This window comes from Phaethon aethereus (genome assembly GCF_964289735.1).
Source record: "Phaethon aethereus genome assembly, chromosome: Z".
Classification (NCBI taxonomy): Eukaryota; Metazoa; Chordata; class Aves; order Phaethontiformes; family Phaethontidae; genus Phaethon; species Phaethon aethereus.
In genome coordinates, this window is record NC_138577.1 from 56,671,015 (window position 1) to 56,695,410 (window position 24,396).

Consider the following 24,396-nt stretch of genomic DNA (forward strand, 5'->3'; position numbering starts at 1 on the left):
GCCTGCGCTAGCAGAAGAGGATAGCTGCATTCATTAAACAGAACAGCACACTGAGAAGTCATAAAATGGGTGTTTAACCCCAGAAACAAAGAGTAGGAGACATCATGGCTAAGCAGCAGTGTTGGAAGGTCAAAGTCATCCCTTCATGTAAGAGTGGAGACACTTGCCTTAGATGTTAGTGCCATCTGTGGAGGGAGGATGAGTGGCATTTTCTGGAGAGTCAGGTCTCAGCATCACTTTCTATCTAAATTTTCAGGTATGGCGGCTTTTCCTTGGGAGCCAGCAGCTCCCTCATGCTTCCTCCAAGCCATGAAGTCACTGATGCCATTAAACAGGTGAAGAAAATCTTGGAGCTAGCACAGGTGAGCAGCTGTCCCCCATAAACCCAGGATGCACTAATGTCAGAGTTCTGTTACTTGGGAGATGACTTGGAAGCCATCAGATGAGGAGCACGTGTATGTTGGCTGTGTCCAGTGGCTCATCCCCATTTCCTCTTGAGCTGGGGTCCCTCAGGCTGGTGTCTGGGAGCAGCAGAAGGCTTGGGGACATGCTCAGCTGAGGCTTACACAACCCACATTGCTGACATGAGCTCTGCACAGCAGCAGTTGCAAGCCAGTGGGGATTACAGACACCTCTGAGTATTTTGTGGCAGGACAGGGCAGGCCGTCTCAGGGAATTAATAAGTGATTGCAGTCTCCTTCAAAACCTTAGTTGAGCGCTCATGTGCTGAGTTTGCCTTGGCTCTTCTGAGAGGGAGTTTGGGCCACTGCTTTCTTCTGAGACTGCCTGTGGGCTACAGGTTGTCTGCAACCCTGGTTAATACTTATTGCTGGGGAAAAAAGCAGGCCTAAGGCTGACTGCTTTTACAGAGACTGCAGAAATTAAAGGGAGGAGGAAAGTTGTGGTTTCTTAGCCTTCTTACCACCTCTGGCTTGGTGGATACAGGCTGCAGAATGGAAAGAAAACTGTCAGAGCTGCGAAAAGTGTAGCGTGATCCCCACTAGACTCCAGGACACGAATAAATGTACTCTCAAGAGGGGAAGTAACCATCTCTGCTCTTTGCAGGGGAGTTCTGGAGATCGGTTTCTCAACAGCTTGTCAAGTTTCATGAAAGGCCTGGATACAAAGAACAATGTGAAGGTAAGTAAGCCAATCTTCACTGCTGTGTCTGCTATTTGACGCTCTGGTAACCTGGAATTATTTTAGTTAGCGAGTCCCAACAGTTTGCCTTGGACAACTGTGTAGGCCAGAGCTCTCTGTATTTGCTAGTGGAGCAAATGCAACTGCTATTCTTGTGTGTTTCCCCACCTCCCTTGGAGTCTAGGCCCAGGAGGACTTCAGTGCTGGATCAATGCTAGCTTCCAGCAGCCTCTTGTGGTTATTGATCAAACTGTATGTTCTGTCCCTAAGCAAACTAGCTGGAAGGCTATGGAAAGAAATTATATGCTCTCAATAGAGGAAGGGAAGTTCTGCAGGGCTCAGGAGCCTGTTGGGTGGCTGATGTACCCTGGTGCCTTTTTGATGCGAGTGTGGTCTGTTGCAGGTGTGGTTCAACAACAAGGGCTGGCATGCCATTGCCTCCTTCCTGAATGTGATCAACAATGCCATCCTTCGGGCCAACCTGCAGCAGGGCAAAAACCCTAGTGCTTACGGGATCACCGCCTTCAATCACCCACTCAACCTCACCAAGCAGCAGCTCTCTGAAGTGGCCCTGTAAGTCCTGACGTTCTGAATGCAGATGGATCTGGTCTTATCAGTTGCTGATTGCTGGAAACAGGCAACATGGGAGGTGTTAACCTCACTGGTGGACACTCAGTGGCCAGTCGTATTTAGGCTGTAACGTGCTGGCTTTACTTTCTGTGGTCTGGGCAGGTGGCAGCATGTGCTGTTGAGCACTTGCTGTTGAACAGCACTGCTGCGCAAGCTTTCTATGTCTCTGAGTTCCTGGAAGATGCAGTTTCTAAGAATCAGTGTAATCTTCAGACCTTCTACTGCTTGGGAAATTCACAGAATCACAGAATCATTAAGGTTGGAAAAGACCTTTTAAGATCATCAAGTCCAACCATCAGCCCAACACCACTATGCCCACTAAACCATGTCTCAAAGCTCCACATTCCTCTCTGACCATATTCATGGCAAGCAACCTTTCTGGATATGGCTTTCTTTTGTCCCAGGATGCCACCATTTGATTAGGTACCATTGATAGATCCTGTTCAGTTTTGCTCACTGTCTCCACCAGGGGGGCACACAGTAATGCACAGGGCTTACTTCACTGAGGCATTGGCTAGTCCACTACTAGCACAACCAGTCACGACTTACAAGCTGTGTGCAGCTACATCTTTCAAATCTTAGAACAGTGGCAGATGACAGTCGTATATCTCTGAACTTTAAAACAACACAAAAAAAAAGACAAGCCTCCAACAACCCAAGAAATGCGTTAAGTGGGAAACAAAGTGCTGGTGATAAGGAGGGCAGAAAGCAGTCTATTATGCTGAAGGTACCAACCAGTCTCACAGCCTGTTGAGATGCCAACATGCTGTGTATGTTCCCTTTGTTATGTGGCTGGAGAAAAACTGCTTTACCCTGCAAAACAAGGACAGCAGAAGGAGAAATGGGTTCCGCACTGCCTTGAATAAGCTTCCTCATTTCATGTCAAAAGAACCAGCACCAGCATACAAACACTTAATGTTGTTCTTTTTTCATCCAGGATGACCACCTCTGTGGATGTCCTAGTCTCCATCTGTGTGATCTTTGCCATGTCCTTTGTTCCGGCCAGTTTTGTGGTCTTCCTTATCCAGGAACGTGTCAGCAAGGCTAAACACTTGCAGTTCATCAGTGGTGTGAAACCTGTGATCTACTGGCTGGCCAACTTTGTCTGGGATATGGTAAGGGCTTTGTGACTGTGCTAAACTGTCCTCCCTTCTGTGTTTGCATTGAAATGCAAAGTGCGGTTGGGGACAGTGGGCACAGCATTAATTCAGTGAATAAAAATTGTGCCTATGACTTTTTGTGTTTACTCTCTTGGGGCAGTGGTTCACTTCAGTGAGACTAGGAACACTGAACAGAAGATGGGAGGGCAACGATAACCTCAATCATCAGCATTTATTTTGTCACTTTAAAATACCTGTCCCAAAATGTTAGCTTGTGTAGCCCCTTGTTCTGCTCTGTTCACAGCAGTTTTTTTTCAACCTGTGGTGTCCAGAACCTCTGAGAGTCTACTGACTACTTCCAGAGGGACCAAGAAATGTAAATTCATGTGTACAACGTGGTAGTTCACACATGTGACACAAAGAGTCTCCCACTGGAAGACTGAAGAATGTTGGAGACCATTGGTCCAGAGCAGAAAGACACTTTTCTTTTTTTTTTGTCATCTGAAAACAAATATAAAGCCATATTTTTCATCTTCCAGTGCAACTACATTGTTCCAGCCACACTAGTCATCATCATCTTCATCTGCTTCCAGCAGAAGTCCTATGTATCCTCCTCCAACTTGCCTGTGCTGGCTCTCCTTCTGTTTCTCTATGGGTAAGGGTTTTCTCTTCAGAAGGGTAACTGGGAAGGCTCTTAGCCTTGGGAGGTGCTTACCTGATGTTGCTACGTTTCCTCTTTCCAGGTGGTCCATCACCCCTCTCATGTATCCAGCCTCCTTTGTGTTCAAAATCCCCAGCACAGCGTATGTTGTACTTACCAGCGTGAACCTTTTCATTGGCATCAATGGTAGCGTGGCCACCTTTGTCCTGGAGCTCTTCACCAACAACGTATGTTTTCCCAGAAGCTCCTCACTGTCTTGTGCTGCTGCAATCTAGTTCCATGTTGGTGTCATGTTGCCTTTAGCAGCCAGTTCTCCGGAAGGACTAGGCCCTGGTCTGTACCCATTAGCTACTGCAGCAGTTTAAACACAGGTTCTGAAAGAAATGGGTTAAACCCCTCTGAATTCAGCAATGTTCACAGAATAGTTAAGATAGGAAGAGACCTCCTGAGATTGCCTAGTCCAGCCTCTGAGCAGGGTCAGCTGGAGTAGGTTGCTCAGGGCCATCAGGTTTTGAACACTTCCAGGGATAGAGACTCCACAGTGTCTCTGGGCAACCTCTTCCACTTCTCAATCATCCTTAGGGTAAAAAAAAAAACAACAACATTTCTTATGTTCAAATGGAATTTCCTGTATGTTCTTCATAAGGGGCAGTTTCTGTCTACTATAGGCTATTCCAAGCACCCAAGCATTTAGTTGCCTTCAGTTTTGCTTCTGTAACTGTATTGGGAACTTATGCACCTCACTTAAGTTTTTCCAAAGCCAGATGCCTACTGGGAAAGGTGCAAGTTCCTCTCATGCCTGTATGCAACATAAGATGTCTTAGCAGGCCCCATTTGACGCACAGTGGTGTGAAGTGTTCCTTGTGAGAGGAGGCTGAGGAGACCCTATGGGAATTACCTGTTGATTGTACTACTGCCTGTGGGGCGGGCATTCCTTGATGATGGTCCCTTTTATTACAAGGCCCATTTTAGCACAGTAAAAACATGTAGATGCTTGAAGATAAGTGGCAGAATAGGAACCTCTGCTCAGGCTGCTGTCAGTCCAACTCCTGGGCTGACAGCAAAATAAAAGGATTAGAGCCTCCAATATGGGATAGGGAAGGCCTGCCCACAGCCATTGAGATAACCAGTCTGTGCAAGCACAACTTTCCTCTCTCCTCAACCTGTAGCCTTTCTGCGTGTTATCATTTGCAGACACTGCCTTTTAGACTGTGAGCTTTTGGAGGAATCTCTCCTTCAGTGCAGTTTGCTTGCGTTAATAGCATCTTGAGCAATGCAACAACACTGACACTCCAGGGGAGCCATGACACTGGCTCTTGGGAGAGCGCTTCTAATCCTTGAGTTTTTGTGGGGTTGCAGTGTTGGGGGGAGGGAGGGGTCAATCACAACAGTGGACACACTTGGCAGGTGGTGGATGCTTTCTGCTCAGATGGCTCACTGGCACTTGATTTTTGTCTTAACAGAAGCTGAACAACATTAATGACATCCTGAAGTCTGTCTTCCTCATCTTCCCCCACTTCTGCCTGGGGCGGGGACTCATTGACATGGTGAAAAACCAGGCCATGGCTGATGCTTTGGAGAGGTTTGGTAAGTGAAATTGTGTATCACAGGGACAGTGGCCTGAACTGAACAGGGAAACCTCGAGTCTGCTGTGGATGAGCACCCTTTGCTCCTCTGACTTTTCAGGAAATGAAAGTGCACAATTTGCCGCACAGATCTGATCAAAGGGGTCAGATATCCATAGCTGTCCTCTTTAGGTTGTTGCAAGGACTGAAGAGGGAGTGGAAGATAGATCCCCAGAGTTTTGAGTTATTAGGAGCATTGAATAAAAATGCATAAAGCCAACTGTATGGAGAGTGACATTAGGTCAGGTATAAGCAAGGAGAAATGCTAGCCCGCTCCCATTGCTCTGCAAAGGTGATTGTGCTCTTCATCTCATTTTGGCAGGAGAAAATCGTTTCGTGTCCCCTCTGTCATGGGACCTGGTGGGAAGGAACCTCTTTGCCATGGCAGTAGAGGGCGTTGTCTTCTTCCTCATCACAGTGCTCATCCAGTACAGGTTCTTCATCAAACCCAGGTAGGTTGCTCCACTTCACTGCTGCAGGCAGGTGAGGTTTTCATTGGTGTACCCCATGAAGTGGGGAGAATATTAACTGTGGAGGCCCCATAAGGCTTTATCATGTTGCTCTCCCCAGGCCTGTCTATGCCAAGCTGCCTCCTGTGAATGATGAAGATGAGGATGTAACCAGAGAGAGACAGAGGATAATTAGTGGAGGAGGACAGAGTGACATCTTGGAAATCAAGGAGCTAACCAAGGTGACAGAAAAGTTCTGCATTCCTAAGACTTTGTGGCACAAAACCATGCAGTTCACCATAAGCCTCATTCAGAGGAATTTAGTGGGATCAAAACGAGAGTGTGTTTGGAGTGGAGTGTGGAATATGTATGGCTCTAATTATAGTTCTCTTTGTCCTTACCATTCTTTTTCTTCTGGTTCCAGATTTACAGAATGAAGCGAAAGCCAGCAGTTGATAGGATCTGTGTTGGAATCCCCCCTGGAGAGGTAAGCTTATCTGTCAAACTCATTGCTTTGCTGTTATTTGAGTATTCAAGAGCAACAGACAGCAAAGGGTAGGGTAAGATCAGAAACGGATGATGTTCAAATTACATCAGAAGAAATTGCCTGGAAGTTGAAGCAGTTTCTGATTCTGTCTCTCGCTGCTTTTGAAGAAGATACTGAACTTTCAGTGTCTGGGACCAGAGGCCAAACTCTGGTACCTTGCAAGGTTTGGCACATATATGCCGTGGTGGCACTGCACCAAGGTGACACCACAGTTCATTCATTTTCCCAGCCAAAAGATTTATACTTAAAATGAAAGTCCAGAAGTCTTTTTTTCCCTGAAAATGCACTGAAGACTCCCTCCAGCTGTCCTGGAGGGTCAAGTTTGCTCCCTCCCATCTTGTCAGTGCTGAAAATGAAGCAGCTAAACCCTGTTCTCAAACACACTGTGCTCATCTGCTCTTTTGTATTCCCAGTGCTTTGGACTCCTGGGAGTAAATGGTGCTGGCAAGTCATCCACTTTTAAGATGCTAACTGGTGATACAGATGTGACAGGAGGAGAAGCTTTCCTCAAAGGAAACAGGTGAAAGACCATCCAGCTTTCCTCTGCTTTGTGTCAAAGCAGGTCCTTTGCTGCTTTCTTCTCCAGCTTTCACAGCCTTTGTTTCACTTCCAGCAAGTCTAAACTCTGCCCCACTTTTCCCTTTTTCAACTCCTGGCATCTGTTTCAGCCCTTTGCAGAGTCTGGTAAGGTGCTTCAGCGTCTTAGGAAGATTGATTTAGTCTGGTAGTCACTTCTGAATACCTGCCCTCTCATGTTTAAATCTCATATATAAAAAAGGAAAGGAGGGAAAAAACCCAATTTGGCCAAGATGGGCTTCTGTGCTCTTGTATTTTTGTTAGTTCAGTGATTCCAAAACCACTGTTTCACTTTCCTCCTTTTAACACCTAAAGTAACAGCCTTCAACAGATTGTGAAATCCTGAAAAAGTGTTTTTTCTTTTGCAGTATCTTGTCCAACATCCAAGAAGTCCATCAGAACATGGGCTACTGCCCACAGTTCGATGCTGTTAATGAACTGCTGACAGGGCGAGAACACTTGGAGTTCTTCGCACTCCTGAGAGGCGTTCCAGAGAAAGAAGTCTGCAAGGTAAACAAAACATCGTAGTACCCACCCAAGTGACCAACTGTTCCTGCTCGCATGCACCCTCACTGCGACATATGCAATGCTGTGATGTGAAGCTGCTGAAGATGCTGTATGGTGAAATCTGCCCCCCTGTTTTCCTCAGGGCAAACCGAAGTTGCTGTGGTTTTTCAGTGGTGCCTAGAAAAGTGTACTAAATGGAAGGGCAGATACTTTCAGTCCTGCATTCTCATAACGCACTGATTGACTTCTTTCCTTTTAACAGTTTATGGGCGGTGGAGCTGCAGGTCATGCAGAACCTCACCTGCTTTCAAGAGTTAATTCTTCAAAGTCCCAGGGAGCAAACACTCTATGGCTTAACAGAAGCCTCACGTTGGCTGTTACATCTTTCATCTTTCCAGTTGATCAGGCTGCATCATTAAAGTGCTGCTATTTCAGCATTCAGACATGGGGGTTACACTGTCAATCTTTAGGCATTTAATGACAGCTGCCAGTACCATACAGTACCGTTGTCAATGCTGTTTCCTTGAGTTAACAGCAATTTTCACCCATCCTACGTGCGGCAGAATGCAAACTGCTGTAGGTAGGAAGATGACAACTGTACCCAGTGCTTTGGATAGGGCCAGATCTGGTGCCTAGCGTATGTCCAGGTAGCTTGAACCCCTCTTGAGAGAATTGATGATGGGTGAAAACTGCAAGCTCTTTTGCAGGTTGTTGGTGAGTTCTTCTGTGTGATGTTCCCACCAGCCCCATATAAAAAGGGACTGAGTTCTGGATATGATCTGAGTAGTAGCTGAATCTCTTCCCTCTAACACTTTTTGGTTCCCAGGGCAACAATGCCTGCCTGTTGGCACTAGTAGTAAATACTCCTGAATAACAAACCAGATTCTCCCCATGTGTCTGAAGGGCAAAGATGCACAACAGCAGGATTGCTCTGTGTCAGTAGTGACCATGTCTCTGCTGCAAGCCCACAGCAACTGGAAAGCTAGCGAAAACCGGTGCTGCTAAGGTGTTTCCACTGATGTTGAGGTTTAGGTGTTTCAACTGATGTTGAACTAGGGCTCACTGGCCCATAAACTGCAGCCATTTGATTTTTCTGGCCTCTTGGGGCAGGATGGCATATATCCTGATCTGGAGGTGAACAGGGCGTTTCAAAACCTGTATCCATGCCGCATTAGGTACTCAGATGAGTGGTCCTTCTCAAAAATGTTTTTAAAGCCAAAGCTCATAAGGAAAATCTTACTGTGTAGATGTTGTTGTGTTTAATTCAAGATGGTTTCGTCTCTTGTAGGTTGGCGAGTGGGCAATTCGGAAACTGGGCCTTGTGAAATACGGAGAAAAATATGCTGGGAATTACAGTGGAGGGAACAGGCGCAAGCTCTCCACAGCCATTGCCCTCATTGGAGGGCCACCTGTGGTGTTCCTGGTGAGTCTGCAACCTTTGGTCATTAATGTTTTCTTTGGAAAACAGAAAAATCAGGTTCAAATCAAGACTAGATATTTTATGGCCAACTAATGTTTAAATATATCACTAGTCGCTTAAACGTGGGCAAAGAGCGCATGGAAATAAAGATTCCCTATTGAAAAGTAGATGCAAGTTATAATGTGCCTCTAAGCTTTTATTTCTGAAAAATCACTGGGGAAGTGGGGGTCCTCAACATGATGCCAAACTGCCAGCTGTGTAGTATCTTCACCACCTTTATACTGCTGCAAAGATATCTATAACTATGAAAAAATAACAGCCTTCCTGCTGTACACAAGAAATCTTACAGTGCAGGAGACTCAGTCCTGTGTTTTTAATAATTCAGTGGAAATTGAAAATGAATATTTTAGTATTCTTTAGATTAAAATCAAGGACAAACCTTAGGATTACTAAAGTTCATAGTGCAGGAGATGGTAGTCCAGTGCTCTGTTTAAGCAAGCTAATTGCCTTTAACTTGTTTTAGAACGGGATATTTCAACATACTATAATTGCAGAATAAACAGTGCTTCTCAGTTCTGAAAAAGATGTTTGCTAATTTAAAATTTGGAGCAGAAATTATTTTTCCTATTTCAAAAAATGAGTCAAACGTGCTCATTTTCAACTTTGCCAGTATGCATAATCGGAATGGGCAGGTCATTTCAGAGATGAGTTATTTGTCAGTAGATTGTAACAGCATAACCTGCTTTTTCTATATGTTGTGCAGGATGAGCCAACAACAGGGATGGATCCCAAAGCACGTCGTTTCTTGTGGAACTGTGCTCTGAGTGTAATCAAAGAGGGGAGATCAGTGGTGCTTACATCTCACAGGCAAGTAGCAGCCCAGTTGTATCATACCCCGGCTTTCGCATCTGCTGGGGCTGGATGTGAGACCCTGCTTGGCTGCTCTGCCCTTCACTGCTGCTTGCAGTACTAATGAAGTTACTTCTGCCTACAGCATGGAAGAATGTGAAGCCCTGTGTACTCGAATGGCGATAATGGTCAATGGGCGATTCAGGTGTCTGGGCAGCGTCCAGCATCTAAAGAACAGGTAGCTATTTTCTTTTCACTTACACTACAGAGTTGTCTGCATTTTTAGGGAGATGCAGGCAGACTTAATTCCTTGCGTAGCATTCCCATTGCTATTCTGGCTATGGGAAGTGCTGCTGGATTGCAAGCTGCACTTCTATTTCAAAGGCACTTAACTCCCGTGCTGGCCCTCTTGTTTACAGATTTGGCGATGGTTACACCATAGTGGTGAGAATTGCAGGGGCAAACCCAGACCTGAAGCCTGTTGAGGAGTTTTTCGGGCATGCCTTCCCCGGAAGTGTCCTGAAGGAAAAGCATCGGAATATGCTGCAGTACCAGCTTCCCTCTTCACCATCCTCCTTGGCCAGAATATTCAGTATTCTTTCCCAGAACAAAAAGAGACTCCACATAGAAGACTACTCCGTTTCTCAGACCACACTTGACCAAGTAAGTTTTCTAGTAGCCTGTCTGCCAAAAAGTTTCTTTGTGCAGAGGTAGGAATAAATCCACCAGTTTACTGGACCTATTTTTTAAGGGCATTTCAGCAGAGTACTGAATTCCAGGACTAGTTCAGGAAGCCCAGTGTATAAAATGCCCTGAATTAATGAAAACCCAAGGTGATGTGTGACATGGACTTTTTTCTTGTAGGTGTTTGTAAATTTTGCTAAGGACCAAAGCGATGACGACCACACTAAGGACCTGTCATTGCACAAAAACCAGACTGTGGTAGACATGGCAATCCTTAATTCCTTCCTGCAAGATGAGAAGGTAAAAGAAAGTTGTGTGTGAGCCAATTTCAGCAGAGAAATGATGAGCAGAATGCGAACTTCCTTTTCCTGGGATAGGATACTCCCAAAGAAGCAGCTAGAGGAAGAGAAACTGGACACTCTACTGATAACCATTCAATGCAATGCAATTCAATGCAATGAAAACAAAATTCTTTTACAGGGGCAGTGCCTCATGGAGTTGTCTTGTACTGTTCTCAAGTGAAAGACTTGAACTTAGCTCATTACAGTGTAACTCTGAAGCTGTGGTAAAGCACCCACCAGATGCTGTGGGCTTTCAACCATACTGTATCTTGTCCTGTACAGTATGTCTTTACTAGGGTTGCAAAAATTATTAATTGAGGAATCATGGCCAGTGGTTATTTATCGATATTTTGGACATGCACGTTTTAGTCTTTAAAACATCCATGTCAGGAGTGGGAATTTCCTGGTGCTACATCCATTGCTGGCAATGAATGCACCAAGACAGTCAGTGGCAAGAAAAGTCACCACCAGTGTTGTAGCCTTAGCTTGTGAAAACTTACCTGACCAGCTGCTTTTCCTAGACTGGTGTAGGTCAGTTGGTGACAAATCTGGGGCCACAAAGCAGTACTGTGCAGATGGGATGGCAGGAGACAGGCTATCATATCCGTATGTCTCCATCAGTAAGTGGTGAGATGCAGAACTGTGAACCCTGCAAATGCACAGGATTGTCCCACCAGCATCACAACCAATGACCTTCTCTGACTAGGTTTTTGTGTAGTTAAGTACTCTCCTGTTCCTTTGAGGTACTGCAGCAGCTGCATGAACACCTAGTAGGAGGAAGTGGGTGAGAAGCAGACCTAGGGTTTGGACCACAGCAGCAAACTCAGTAGTTGTACAAGCTGCTAATGCCAAGAGCAAATTCAAAATCATGAGATGTCACTCAGCTATGTAATATCTGCTCATTAACCCCTGCTTTGCACCAGAAAGGTACCCATCATCTGAAGTTATTGCTTAGCACAAGCATGTTGCCATTTCTGGCTTTGCCAGATAAAACTAGAAATGAGATGTAGATTTTTCTTTTTTTTAACAGTATTATTTATGACTTTAGGTAGGTAGCATAAATAGGGATTGAAAGTGCTTTCAGTTGATCTTTGTAGCCACAGTATTTCTTTACGTTATGCCTGCAATGCTATGCTCTCATTCTATCCATTCAGCGATAGCTACATTCATGATCTGACCAAGTTCCAGACTCTTCTAGCAATCGGCTGCTATCTGCAATTACTGCAAGTTGTTCACCTAAATTTTCCTGTTTGGAAACTGGTATAGCATTAGATTAATGTGTAAGTTTCTGCTTCTGTTGTGCAGTGTAGTTTCAGTCATTAGGAGATCCCTAACTGGAGAATACACCCTTATTATACATGTGACAAACTGCTTCAGTAAAAATCCCCTTGAAGAAGAATATAGTGCAAAGTAGTAGTGCTACAGTTGCACCAGTCAATTTTAAAAGCTTTGCAAAGCCAGAATAATATTATAGGGGATATTATATGGTAACAACAACCAATTCTTGTTCACATTGTACAACAGTCATGGGAGAGTATGCTTTTATTAATACACTTATGGGCCCCTCTGTCTTTCTGTCACATTCAGAAATAGGTTCAGTAATGTGGTTTGAACCCAAGTGCAGTTCCTGGGCTGTTCCTGTATGTCATGCCTCTGCCTTAAATACTTGTACAGGTTCTGCACTAGTTCTTGATGCTACTCCACCATGAATCAGTCACGGACCATTTTCTTCTGTGAATGCCCATAGCAGCCCAGCAAACAGTGAAGAGGCTGGCATGAGCCTGAAGAAGGTTGATTATATATTTCCAGGTATATGTGGTAACACTGACCAGTTCAGCATTTTTAATACACAAACAGTTAAATATTTAGCACAAGTTCCCAGTCCCTGCTGTGTCCTGCCTTGGGATAAAGTAAGAGCTTACTACGTGCTCTGCTCAAGTGCCTTTTTCATACTTTTTTTTTGGATCTGTGTAATACATTGCTAAGGGGATTGAGAAAGGAGTGTAATGGGGATTGGTATACCTCACTTAAAACATGCTTTGTTATTACCCTTATGCCATCATCACCCTATGGGGATGAGTTACAGGGTGATGAATACACCAGATTTCCAGGTGCAGAAAAATTACTGAACAGCTGAGCTACAGCCATGACTTCGGTAACAGGCTGTAGGTGTGTTACAGTATCATTGAAACAAATAGCATGTACTGAAGGCTTACCACTGCTAAAAATCACTATTACAAATCAGCATTAAGTCACTGAAGTGAAGGGCTTATGTTTTGCACTGCACCAAACTAGTGCATGTAAAACTAGAACAAGTTCTAGGAGGATTCAGATTTGGTCCTGAAAGGGCTGTGGTTTGCTCTTTGTAACTGCTCATGTAAATGATTAATGTTGCAGGAAACAACAGTTACATTATAATCCTCATTCCTTAGCCCACCAAAAAAGAGATTCTCGATTCCTATTGCCCTGTGACTGCCATGCTCATACAAGAGCCTGCTATCAGTGACAAAATATTTCAGTGAACATGGATATTAACTGAACTATTTCATAGCTCCAGTCTGTCTTATTTGTACTGAACAGACAGCATAATGCAACTCTCACGTGCAGATTTGTCATGGAGTAAGTTCAGACAGCTACTAATTTACTCTTTTAGGTGTGTGTTGGGGAAAAAAAAAATCACTCTAGCGTCACATACAGTATATGAACCACTCTTGATAACGAAACTGCACTGAGGTATTAACTTATTTTAAACTTTATTAGTATTGACATGTTGCATCCCTCTTTGTAGAACATTTGTATTTCAGTAATGAGTTGTTGTATTTTCCCCATGGTTAAACCACCACTTCGTGCTTATCCTTCCCTCCTGAATTATAGTTGGTCCTTCATTCCAAGCACTTTATGCTATCTGTAATGGGATCTATTTTTGCACTGGAATATCTGTTAACTTCGCAAAGATCTAGAGAGATTTCACAACTGAAATGTCCAAGTTAAATCCTTAAATGGACATACTCATTAAAAGCAACAAAAAAAAAGTATATATATATTTGTATTTGCTAATAACTGTTATGTGAAGTATTAAAAGGCACTCTAACTGCCTTGTGTTAAGTAAAAAATAAAGCTGTTATGGCACCATTGGTCTTCAGAGTGTCATTTTTGCCTATGTTCTTTTGAGGAGTGCTGTTAGAAGCTCTTCTTTTGCCTGGTTTTGTTGTGAATTTTGATGCATGATGTACAAGCAAGTTCCAGTGCCTTTGCAAATCAGCACGGGGCACATACTGTTCTCAGGTAAGTGAGGTGGCACAAGATTTGAAAGGCCAAGTGCTACTTTAAGTGTCTAAACTTAGTAAATAAAAAGGTCTCCAGCAAAAAGTGATCAGTGCAACTGTCAAATCCAGCTGCAGAGCATCCCAAATGTATCTGGATGTTTAATCCCAAGTCAGGTACCTGCCTCTGAGTATTTCTGTTAGAGAAGTGTCAAGTTGCAACTATTGATAATTGTTCCTCCTCTTTGCTAAAAATACCCTATACCTGTTCTCACTGACAAAGCAGTATGTTTAGCATATTTCAGAGTCTTTATACACAAACATAGCTTTAGATAATAACAAATTAAAGGAAGATCATTTAAGTTAACACTAGGTTGATTTTGAACAGCAATTTACAAACAAAAGCAGAATGATCCGATTTGCTCGAAGAAAAACTGATTTTAAAATTTTGCCTTCTCCTGCCCATAGTCCCACTATTGACCATACACTTGTCAGGAAACATCCTGATAAGAAGCCGATTAAAATTTCCTGGGTTTTCTGTTTTAATGTAGTGTGCAGCTGGTGCTTTGGGTAATGTGCTTAATTTATCAGCCTGTTACCAAAAAACAACAAACTTTGTAATAAAGCATACATCTAACATCCTGAATATTCTTTGCTTTCAATGCTGGTGACAAGGAAAATAGTTTTACTAAAAAAAATTACACTGTTCTTAGTATTCTGCTCTTTTGTTCTGTTGTTTACTGGAATAAAAAAAAACTTAATTGTTGCATTAACCTGAGGGGGAAAAGTCTTATTAATTCCCCATGCCACTTTTCAGCCCATGTTTTTGTTACTAAAAAGAAAAAAAGTCCTCCTTTGAGTTAAGTGCTATAAGGCAACATTCTGAATCAACTTGAGAGCGATGGTTTATCAGCTACTTCTACCTTAAAGTTGATGTGTAAAATACAAGACAGCGGTCTCTGAAGCAGTACTTGTTTCTCCCTGAGAATGCTAAAGATGGCTTTGTTGGAGGAGGAGAGGATGAAGACTTGGGTATAAGAGCTGGGACCTGTTCCACTCCCTTACTAGAGCAGCTGCATCCCATCCACCCACCTTGGACATAAGCATAATTGCCTACAGCTGTGGTTTTTAGTGCTTTCCATCAGCTCCGAATGTACTTTACAGAAGCAGTGTTAGGCAGACTGCACAAGGATACTTCAGTGGAGAAGTGAAATCAGTTGCTCACTGCAGGTCGGTGATTAACCTGTGGAAAAGCCTCCCAAGTGCTCTGCCAGTTAATGACCTTTAAACTGTGGAAGAGGGTGCTCTGTACCACTCCACACAGCATACAAGTTTGACTGCTCAGCCTTTGCCCTGCTCCTTGCTGGCTCTAAAGCAACTGTTAATCAAGACTGTTGTTGTCCAAAATGCAAGACCTACTGCATGCTCTACTTGGAGAATGGGGTTAAAAAGAGTAAGAGCTTGAGCTGTAAACACTAAAAATTCATGCTTTATGCGAATTTATTTGGCTTTTAACAGTCTGGCAGAAAGTATTTTGAAGAATGTAAGCATGTGTAGATCAGCTGCACTTGACTACACAGTTGAGCAAGAAGGGCTAATCAATTTCGGCACCCTAAACAAATATTAAAATATCCAAGGCAAAGCATTATGTGTGTAATCTAGTTTTGAGGAACTGTTTACTGAACAAAAAAGGGAAAGGGCTTGAAGTGAACTTACAAAGTGAATAAATGCTCTTCTTGTGGCATAGTTCATCGGGACACACTACCTGAGAGGCTTCACTGCAGCACCTGCTAGGTGCAGGTGCAGCCATGCTGACATTTTATGTTACTCAGAATTAATACAAAGCATGACAAGTCTGATGAAAGCATGACAAGTCTGATGAAAGCATAACTGGGTAACAGGTTTGTGGGGGCATTCCTCTTTAAACCAGTATGCAATAACCAAGATGTGATAATTACAAAAGTCACCAAAGTACATTATGAAAATGGTATCAGCCCTGAGCTGTAATGTTGGAAAAGAGCACTTACTGGGCTTGATTAGTGATCTAGCAATGCAGAAAAGCATTAAGAACTGAGGGGTTAAAACAAAAGAAAGGTCAAGTGTGGTTCATGCCATAAGTGATATGGCTCAAGTTGTTTTTCCTGGGGATGTACGAACATCACCATAAACTTCTGCTTAGCAATTGTTATCGGGGTGCAAAATTTTCCTGATTTACATTACTAGTGATCAGCATTTTGCATCCATTTATTGTAAACTGAAGAACAGCTGGCTCAGTTCATGAGGGCATGACAATCCGTGTGAAGGCACTTGCTGACAGCACTTCCATCTTGTCTTTCCTGCCATCAGTTACGTCCTTTAGATGAAGGTCACTTCAGCGGCGAGCATTGCAGAGGAATCAGTAGCATGTTTTGCTGGGACTCCAAGAATCTGACACTGTCCCGCACTGAAATTAAATGCATATTTAATTAAGGCAGTAATCCAATCAGAAAAAATACTTTTCTCAGCATGCATGCTCACACTAGTGAGTTCTCTGGATCCACCATCTCTTACCAGCTGCTACCACTCTGGCATCTTCATGGGCACTGTGCCTTCCTGCTGCCCGGTGATCTGGGCTCTCGTTCCACCAGATCACGTGGACTGAGAAAGTACAAATAAAGTCAGTTGAATACTGTTATGCTGCAATACAACATCTACTGTTAAGTCCTCGCAGTCTGCCTGCACCTCTCAGATGCCTTGCAGTCAGCAGAAACAATTCTCCAGGCAAGTAAGTGGTGGGATGATCCTTTGCTGAGCCTTTAAAAGGTTTGACTCTTTAACATCAGATCTGAGAGTCTTTCAAGGTAGCAACACCTGGCTTAAGCCTATAACCCAATACACAAAGCTGGGTTCAAGGACTGTTTACAGGACTTTGGTGACCCACACTAACATTTTCATCAAGCAGGCCAATCCTGATCCAGGACAAGGGCTTGCCCCTCTCCCTCCACCCCTTCCCAAGCCAAAGTCTGTATCAGACATTGAGTAGCACCTGTGTTAAGTAATCCATACTCTGTGTGGAAAACACCGATCAGCTTGGTGTAGCCTGTGTTGATGTGAGCATTGATTGCAGCTTGAAATGCTTCACCCCACAATGCTGGCCCACCAGGCTTCATCTGGAAAGTAACCCATTCATACACTCCTGGAAGAAAAGATAAAGAAGACCTCAAGGAAAGAAGTACAAATTAATATGCCAGTCCTCAAACACTGTGCATGACATATTTATTGCGAAATCAGTACTGCAGTTCCCTGCCATTTGAGGTCAGCAGGACATCAAACTGCCCCTTCACTCAGCGTGCACAACCCCTCGCAGCTTCCAGGGGCTCACAAGAGCACAGGAAAGCAGCTCACTAACTGGATCTAGTCTGTGTAAGTATGTGTAAATACCGGGACCCTGAGGAACAGAAGGCTTCACACAAAGCCCAGCTTAGCAATTTTCTATGTTGCCTGCAAATTTGGGGACATACAGATTACTTCACAGAAATCACAAATACTCATACATGTTTGCAGGATTTGGACGGCTGACTGAACAATGCAAGGTGTCCCTTTCTAAGACTGGCCATGTCTTCTGGCATTAAAGTGGTTTATGACATTATAAACCCCTTTGACTCATGGCAACTGGTCACAGCAAGATCTGAGGGCATAACCAACAGGCCAGGATTAGCTTAGCATCTCTACTCTGCCAAACAATCATCTCCCTTGTTTGCAGACAAATGGCATGATTTGCCAAAACACTCCAGTCTTGCTACAAGATACATTATCCATCTCGTTTCTGTTCAAGTACTCTAGACCACAATTGCTGACGCTTCAATAGAAAGCTAGACACTTGCCGTATGGCAATGTATGTCTGGTCTCATTCTCCAGCAATGGGCTGGAGATAAACTAAAACAGGAACTAGGTGTTTGAAAAGTCAGCTCTCTTAAGAGAAAACCAAACTGCTTTCAAATTCAATTGTGACAGCATAAAACTCAGAATCACAGGGAGCACAGGAACAAAGATTACTGTATGTATGCACAAGCTGAGGGCTAAAGCCAGGCCTGTTTGACATCAGTCCATGCAAAAAAGCCTGCAAATGTTCATAAATCAGGGAACAGTCAATACTATTAATACCACATTTGCTACAGAGAGAATTAAAATACGTAAGGACAGGATGTCTACACCTAATCTATGTTACAAAGTATGCTTGACTTGCATGTATCTTTAAAAAGCAGAGATTTTTTTTTTCTTAAAACTATTACACAAAAGAAGCAGAAACGTCAAAGCAAATTGATAAAAGAGAAAAACCCCTGTAAAAGAGAGCAAATACTGTCTCTAGTGTCTCCAGGAAATGTCCTCTCACTGACGGATAGACACAGCAAGTCTGGGATGAGTGCTCTGACCACTACTACGGCATTGCCATTTTGCATGTTCATTTAGGCAATTCACACACCTCTTTACAACCTTAACAATCAGGGCTCTAGTCAGTTATTGATTTAAGCTGATGTAAAAATCCTTCTTAAAAACTTTGTCCCCTCATCTGTGTTATGTCATCTTTTTCACGTGGCTGTATGTACATGCACTTGTTACGTAAAGGGTTATAAAACCATGTAATACCTGGTTTAAACTTTAAGCCATTTTTTGTTAATCCATCAGCATCAGCAACTTTAATCAGCAAAAGAGAAGATAAGCTCACCCCCTTCTTTTGGAGGCTTCCCAAGCTGACACCAGGGTACCAGATAAGCAACCTCATTGCGCTGCTTTTCTATCAAGGGGAGCGCTGGGGAGATGAATTTTCCCTGCCAGTCTTTGTCATTGGCTAGTGCATGCCGGACTGCCGTTCTGTGGGCAAAATTATCTGTAAGAAAGGAAAACAAAGAAAAAAAAACCTATGAAAAAATGCACTTAATGTCATATCAGACTCAATGAAAATAATTATAATTATAATAAAATAATTACCAGGAGACAAGCTGCACTTACGTAAGTTTGATATTTTTAAACAGCCTATTAGCTCCAACCAGATGTGATGTTTCCTTATTTTTCTTATTATTTTTCTTTCCTTATTTTTCCTTATTCCTCAGATTTAAATGGTTTCAAGCCAAGCCAAATTTTCCAAGAAAGTTTATAAAAAACTTAAAATATGTTAAGCGATGTTACTGTACTGAAAGATTCATATATGGCATCTGTAGGGACTACTGGATGTGGCAACAGTTACGAAGGATAAGGATCTTCAGAGAAAGCATGGTGCATAAGGAAGTGAAGGGGGAAAGAAAATTCAGAAGGAATATTAGCCTACCAAGTGAAAATTAAGAAAAATATAAATTTTGATTTATATAAAATTACATTAAAATCACAAGTGTAGAAGTAATGTTTGTTCAGCAGCATAAAAAGTTACTAAATGCACAGTATCTAAACCTTTTCATGTTTTTTTTCTTAATTAAAAACAAATCCACTGAATTAAGAGTGTCTGAATTTCAATTGGTTAGGCTGCAGTGGCATCTTAAGCAGTATGTTCATGCAGACAGTTTTCAATAATACGAGAGAAAAATCCAGCATCTGAGAATGGGACGAACCTTGACATATAGCAGCACCTTGGGACTAAGAGAAAAATATACCAATTATTTTTAACTACTAAAAAGATATAAGCAGGGGTCTGATGGATAAAGAAGAAAGGATATTGTACTTTACACATGTAAACACCACTAGGAAACAAATAAAAACTACAGGTTTTTCCTTAGTTTTGCATTTTAAAAGTTTCTCACACATTATTAAAAATTTTTTTTTTTTTTTTTTTTTTTAGAGAAAGAAACAGGCAAGGTTTAAAAGTTCTGAGAAGCACAGCAATTTATTAACCATAGATGCACGTCAACGCATAATATTCCCGTTGACAGACAGCTGGTCCCTTCACCCTTCCAGGACAAAAGGGGTGACTCTTTATTCTAAACAGGTGCAGTAAACATGCTGGATATCCGCGAGCAGACTGAGGCCATCAGAAACAAAATTCTCCGTCTCAGCATACAGGTACACCCTGGACTGCAGCCGGTACACAAAGAAATGATAGTGGTGTGCCTTCCCGCCCCTCCGTAACTCAAGTATCACGTTCCCTTGGGCTCCACAAAGAACCCAGCCAGCACACCCGGTTTCTCGCCTAACTGTAGCTTTTCTTGGCTCATCAGCACCTTTCCAGGTCAGCACCAACTCCAACAGCACAGAAAGCTGATTATACTGCAAGAAGCCGGCCGCTACCACGGCTGAAGCAGCAGCAAGAAACGTTTCATGCGCTGGGGAAGTTGGAGCTGGTGGAGTGGCTTCCCACCTCAGCACAGTCCCCCTGCAGAAGGAGTTTAAGCAGGCAAACTGCTTAAACTTTTAAGGGAGTGACTCTTACACCCGACCCAAATTTGAGAACAATTATACATGCAGATAAACATACACAGGCTGCATAGAGATTGTCTGCCCTTCTATGGATTGTCTTATTAAAGAGGGGTCTCAACCTTTTCTCCATCCATTTTGAAATCCTGAAGATGTTTGTGGCTCAGGAACTGGCCCTAAGTTAAAAATATTTACCATGAACAAAGCACACTGCTGCAGTTCCTCTATTATACCTGTTTTTTAGCAGAGATCGCTGTTTAAGAACAGTTAAAACTTTCTCCTCCCAACATGCCAAAATTGTCCTGACAGGCTCTGCAGTGTTCTTTTCAGTAATCAGAACAGGAACAAATGTTTTTTGGACACATTCTTACAGTAAGAGCAACAAATAAAAGCCGGGTAAGCATTCTCCTTGCCTTTGTGCCTAGGAGACAGGGAGCACAGAGAGAGCAGCGTGGCACAAAGGGATGCTGAGCATACCGTACTTCCAAACGTGGACCACCTTATTCATCGCTCCCAGCTCCGCAGACCAGAATCCCACCAGCTCCGAGTGAGCTGTGCGAAGGTGAAAGTACTTGTTGACCATTTCCACAAACTCCTTCATCTTCGATGGCTTAATATCATATGTGCGAATTTCGTAGAAAATGCTATTATTCTGCCTGGGCCCTGTAGCAAAGGATGCGAGTACCTGAGAGAAAGTATTAAGAAAAATACCTAAAACTCAAGACAGAAAACCATCTTCTGTCTAAATTCTAGACTTTTTAAAAACAATGAGATGTTATAGATAGATTTTTTTATTGGAGGCTGGGAGAGGGGCTTCTTCGTGATCTCCATGACAGAAGTACCTTGTGATTTTTTTTTCTTCGGAAATAGTTCCCATGTGCATTATTCACTGCAACTCCTTTTGGCAGCGCGACGGACCACAACGCGTCTTTTATCTGTCGCAGTCCGTTGTCTAATTATAAGCCCATAACAAAGCAGGATTTTCCTTTTCTCATACCCCATCCTCAGGAAGCCAGCAGCAGGATGCAAAAAGTCAAAGCCGTAAAAAGAGAGTCGGCTAAACACATTATTCAAAGGCGAGGCTGCCGATGCCACCAAAGCAGAGGCAACATCAACACCTGCCTGCGTTGCCCGTAGCCGACCAACCCACACTACTGCAATCCGCTTTCTAACTGCAATCTTACATCAGCATTACATGTACAATGTACATTTTGCACATTGTTGGCAAAAAGAAAGAAAAGAAGATACCAACACCTGGGGAAAGCCTGGCTCCTTCCAGCACAAGATGGCTGAAGTCTGCATCCTTGCCCTTCACCAGGGGCAAGAGGAGGCTATGATGTCGAGAACAGTTTTCCTATTCATAGAACATAAAACTCTTCAGAAGTCCCGGAATACACTTACTTTCGCAACTGCCTCAACAACCTGGAACACCTCCTCGCCTCTCAAAAAAAAAAAACCGAGAAAGATTAAGGCCAAACTTAAACTAAAAAACTAGAAAAATTAAGGCCAAAATTAAGGCCTTGTTTCCTAACGACCCTCGGGAGTATTACACATCTAGCTTTGGTTGCCACGTGTCACAGCCTCTTTTAGCATTTCCAGTTCCTAGATCCCCGCGGGACCCTGCACGAACAGTAATCCTGCACTTTCGGGGAGCAATCGTGACAGCTGCCGGCTGTCAGCGACCCACCCAAGGCCGAATTTCTGCAGGAAAAAGAGAAGCCTGTACGTTTTCTGCCGCTCGGGCACGTACTGGATCGCTGCAGGACCACCTCTCCCGCACAAAGAACACACGATTCTGGAAAAGACCGAGGGCCGGCGCTCAGCACGAGGCGAGCCCGTGCTTGCAAACAGGCCCGTTAAAGAGGATGTCGCGACAACGACAGCCCCTTCCCCGGCGACCAGCGCCCGCCCGACCCCTGGGGCAGCAGCCGAGGGCGGCACCGCCCTGTCCCGAACCACGCCCTCGTCGAACCAGACCACGCCCCCAGCGTGCCATACTCTTCTCAAACCACGCCCCCTGAGACCCAAATCCCACCCTCTCACCGCCCCCGCGACTCACACCGCCAGCCCCGCCCCCTGCCGCCGCCGCGCTCCGCTCCCCCCGCAGCGCCCCAGCCGTTACCTGAGGGCGGGCTCGGGCTCGGGCTCGGGCTCGGGCTCGCGCCAGGCAGGCGGCGGCGGCGGCGGCGAGGGGCCGGCGGAGCGCCCCCGGGGGCAGCATGGCGAGCGGCAGGCCGGGCGGACGGCAAACGCAGCGGTCCGTGGGACGTTGCGTGGGAGGGCGGGCGGGCGGGAGGGCGAAAGGACGGCCCTTGGGCGGGGCAGTGGAGCCTCCCACGGGCAGGGCGGCCGTTGGGCGGCCGGCACGTCAGTGGGGTGGCCGTTGGGGCAGCCGCTGCAGCCCGCTCCGTGGGTCAGCAGCGAGCGGAACCGAGGTGAAGGGCGTTTAATTCCTGTTTTTTATTCCACTGGAGTGGGATGGTGGAGGGATGCATGGATGGGAAGAAGTGCTTGTTCAAGTTACCAGGCTTTACTGCCTGAAATGTGGTATCTCTGTCTCAGACTGGGTGCCTGAATACAATAAAAAAGGATCGTCATTGCTCTGGGAGGCCTCGGCCTCTTTGTCCCCCACAGGTTGCCCCAGGGCAAATCACTCAGTAATCACCTGCCCTCCGGCATTTGCAGGATCAAACTTCAAATTGTATGGATACAAATCTTCCACCCACAATCCTCCTCTGCAAAAAAGCCCTGGGGATTTTTTCTGCAGTATTCTTCAGGGTAAATCCAAGCTTTGTGCCAGGGGTGTACAGTGCCAAGCACTGACACCCTGTTGTAGCTGTGTGCCTGACTGCATAGTTCTTAGGACCACATGGTTACCTACGGGTGGGATTTTGTGATGACTGTGTGCTTTTGTGGAATTAAATATTGGCCAAAAGAAATATAAAATTCCCATTGGTGTCAGTGCATCCAGTGTTTTACCCGTGGAAGACAAATCAGCTCTTAGCAAAGGTGGTTTATGGAAGACTACCTAAATTAAAAAGGCAATATCTTTCATTATTCCTCTTAGTAAGGGCAGTGCATTCCTTCCTCCACCCTGAGTAACTGATTTTGAGGGCCTCTGCATGGAATTAAGGTGAAGAGAAATGATGGATTCGTGCCTGTGGACCATTCATGCTTTTTCTCACAATTACAGACAGCTTTTCTCTTTGTTGAACAGAAGCAGAGGAAGAAAGGCTGTCTAAATTAAAATGAGATAGAAAAAGTACGTCTAACAAACACATTAAAAGCGTTAGAGAATGAACGAATATAACCAATGTTATATATATGTAAATATATATATATAACCACTGCACGTATAACCAATGTCATATGTTGTTTTGCAAGTGGTATTCTTGGTTGCATTTTTCATATCAAAAGAGCTGAGCATGATACATGCTAAAGTGTTTTTGCAATATGGTATGAATAATTCTTATAGTTTCTACAGCAGAAGCACACATGTGATTACTGATACAGTTACTGCTGGTTAAGATTGGTTTAATGTGGAGGTTTTTTCACTATTGAACAAATTGTATTTCAGCTGAAGACAGGGAATGAGATGGCAGACCAAAATATTTAAGGGTCTCCTTTGTTTATCTTATTATATGGAAGGAATGTTGTTCATAGCCATGTTGTGCTGGAATATTCCTTCATATTTTTAAAAACTTTTATTTTAATTGTTTGAACTTTTCCCATGTTTGCTTTCTCATCAGGAATGATCACACAAGCCCTCATTTGAATAGAGTAGTCATAAAAAGCAGGTTTTGTTCTTGCTAACCTGAATAGTCAAGAAGAAGCTTTGATTTTATATTTCTTTTGTGCAGTCAGGGAATAGAAAGGCAAAAGTGATTTTCCTATTTTAGCAAAACAGTTCAACACAGTGCAGAGCTAAAATGTACAGCAAACTGTACTGGAACTCAATGGAGGCTTGAAATCATTCTCTGAAACAGTTCAGCAAATGATTTTATACAGCAACTAAATTTGAGAAAACTGCTTATGATTGCAGCTAACAAAGTGGCTAAGATAAAATCCGTTGAGAGAAGGCTGTTCTTTCAGCTCTGCATTTTTGCCTGGAGCTTGAATTCACCATACCCCCTGCTATTTTCTCATTCATGTTCTTCCAGAACTCCAGGATTGTGTTCTTCTTTCCTAGTGGATGTGGCAGAGCCAGTGCTGAAGCTAGAGGA

General features: G+C 43.8%; 2 protein-coding genes across 2 annotated transcripts in view; one reads left to right on the top strand and one right to left on the bottom strand.

Annotated features, from left to right (window-relative positions):
- The window catches only part of ABCA1 (ATP binding cassette subfamily A member 1), a gene marked incomplete at both ends in the record, with an annotated part of 77,801 nt that extends 67,292 nt beyond the window's left edge, over positions 1-10,509 (top strand). Inside the window, 17 exons of the mRNA XM_082013801.1 lie at positions 257-362; positions 1,066-1,140; positions 1,544-1,713; positions 2,708-2,885; positions 3,410-3,525; positions 3,614-3,758; positions 4,995-5,118; positions 5,479-5,608; positions 5,727-5,847; positions 6,030-6,092; positions 6,566-6,672; positions 7,097-7,238; positions 8,524-8,658; positions 9,419-9,522; positions 9,650-9,742; positions 9,924-10,167; positions 10,369-10,509. Of these exons, the coding sequence (XP_081869927.1) occupies positions 257-362; positions 1,066-1,140; positions 1,544-1,713; positions 2,708-2,885; positions 3,410-3,525; positions 3,614-3,758; positions 4,995-5,118; positions 5,479-5,608; positions 5,727-5,847; positions 6,030-6,092; positions 6,566-6,672; positions 7,097-7,238; positions 8,524-8,658; positions 9,419-9,522; positions 9,650-9,742; positions 9,924-10,167; positions 10,369-10,509 (2,194 nt within the window). The remainder of the gene's footprint in view (positions 1-256; positions 363-1,065; positions 1,141-1,543; positions 1,714-2,707; positions 2,886-3,409; positions 3,526-3,613; positions 3,759-4,994; positions 5,119-5,478; positions 5,609-5,726; positions 5,848-6,029; positions 6,093-6,565; positions 6,673-7,096; positions 7,239-8,523; positions 8,659-9,418; positions 9,523-9,649; positions 9,743-9,923; positions 10,168-10,368) is intronic.
- A 5,649-nt stretch (positions 10,510-16,158) lies between these two features.
- Positions 16,159-22,394, bottom strand: LOC309415382 (protein NipSnap homolog 3A-like; the record flags this gene model as incomplete). The annotated part of the gene is made up of 6 exons (XM_082012891.1): positions 16,159-16,235; positions 16,343-16,429; positions 16,818-16,967; positions 18,498-18,659; positions 20,651-20,858; positions 22,296-22,394. 6 exons carry the CDS (start codon positions 22,392-22,394, stop codon positions 16,159-16,161), a joined length of 783 nt encoding a protein of 260 aa, XP_081869017.1.
- Between the last annotated feature and the right edge of the window lie 2,002 nt (positions 22,395-24,396).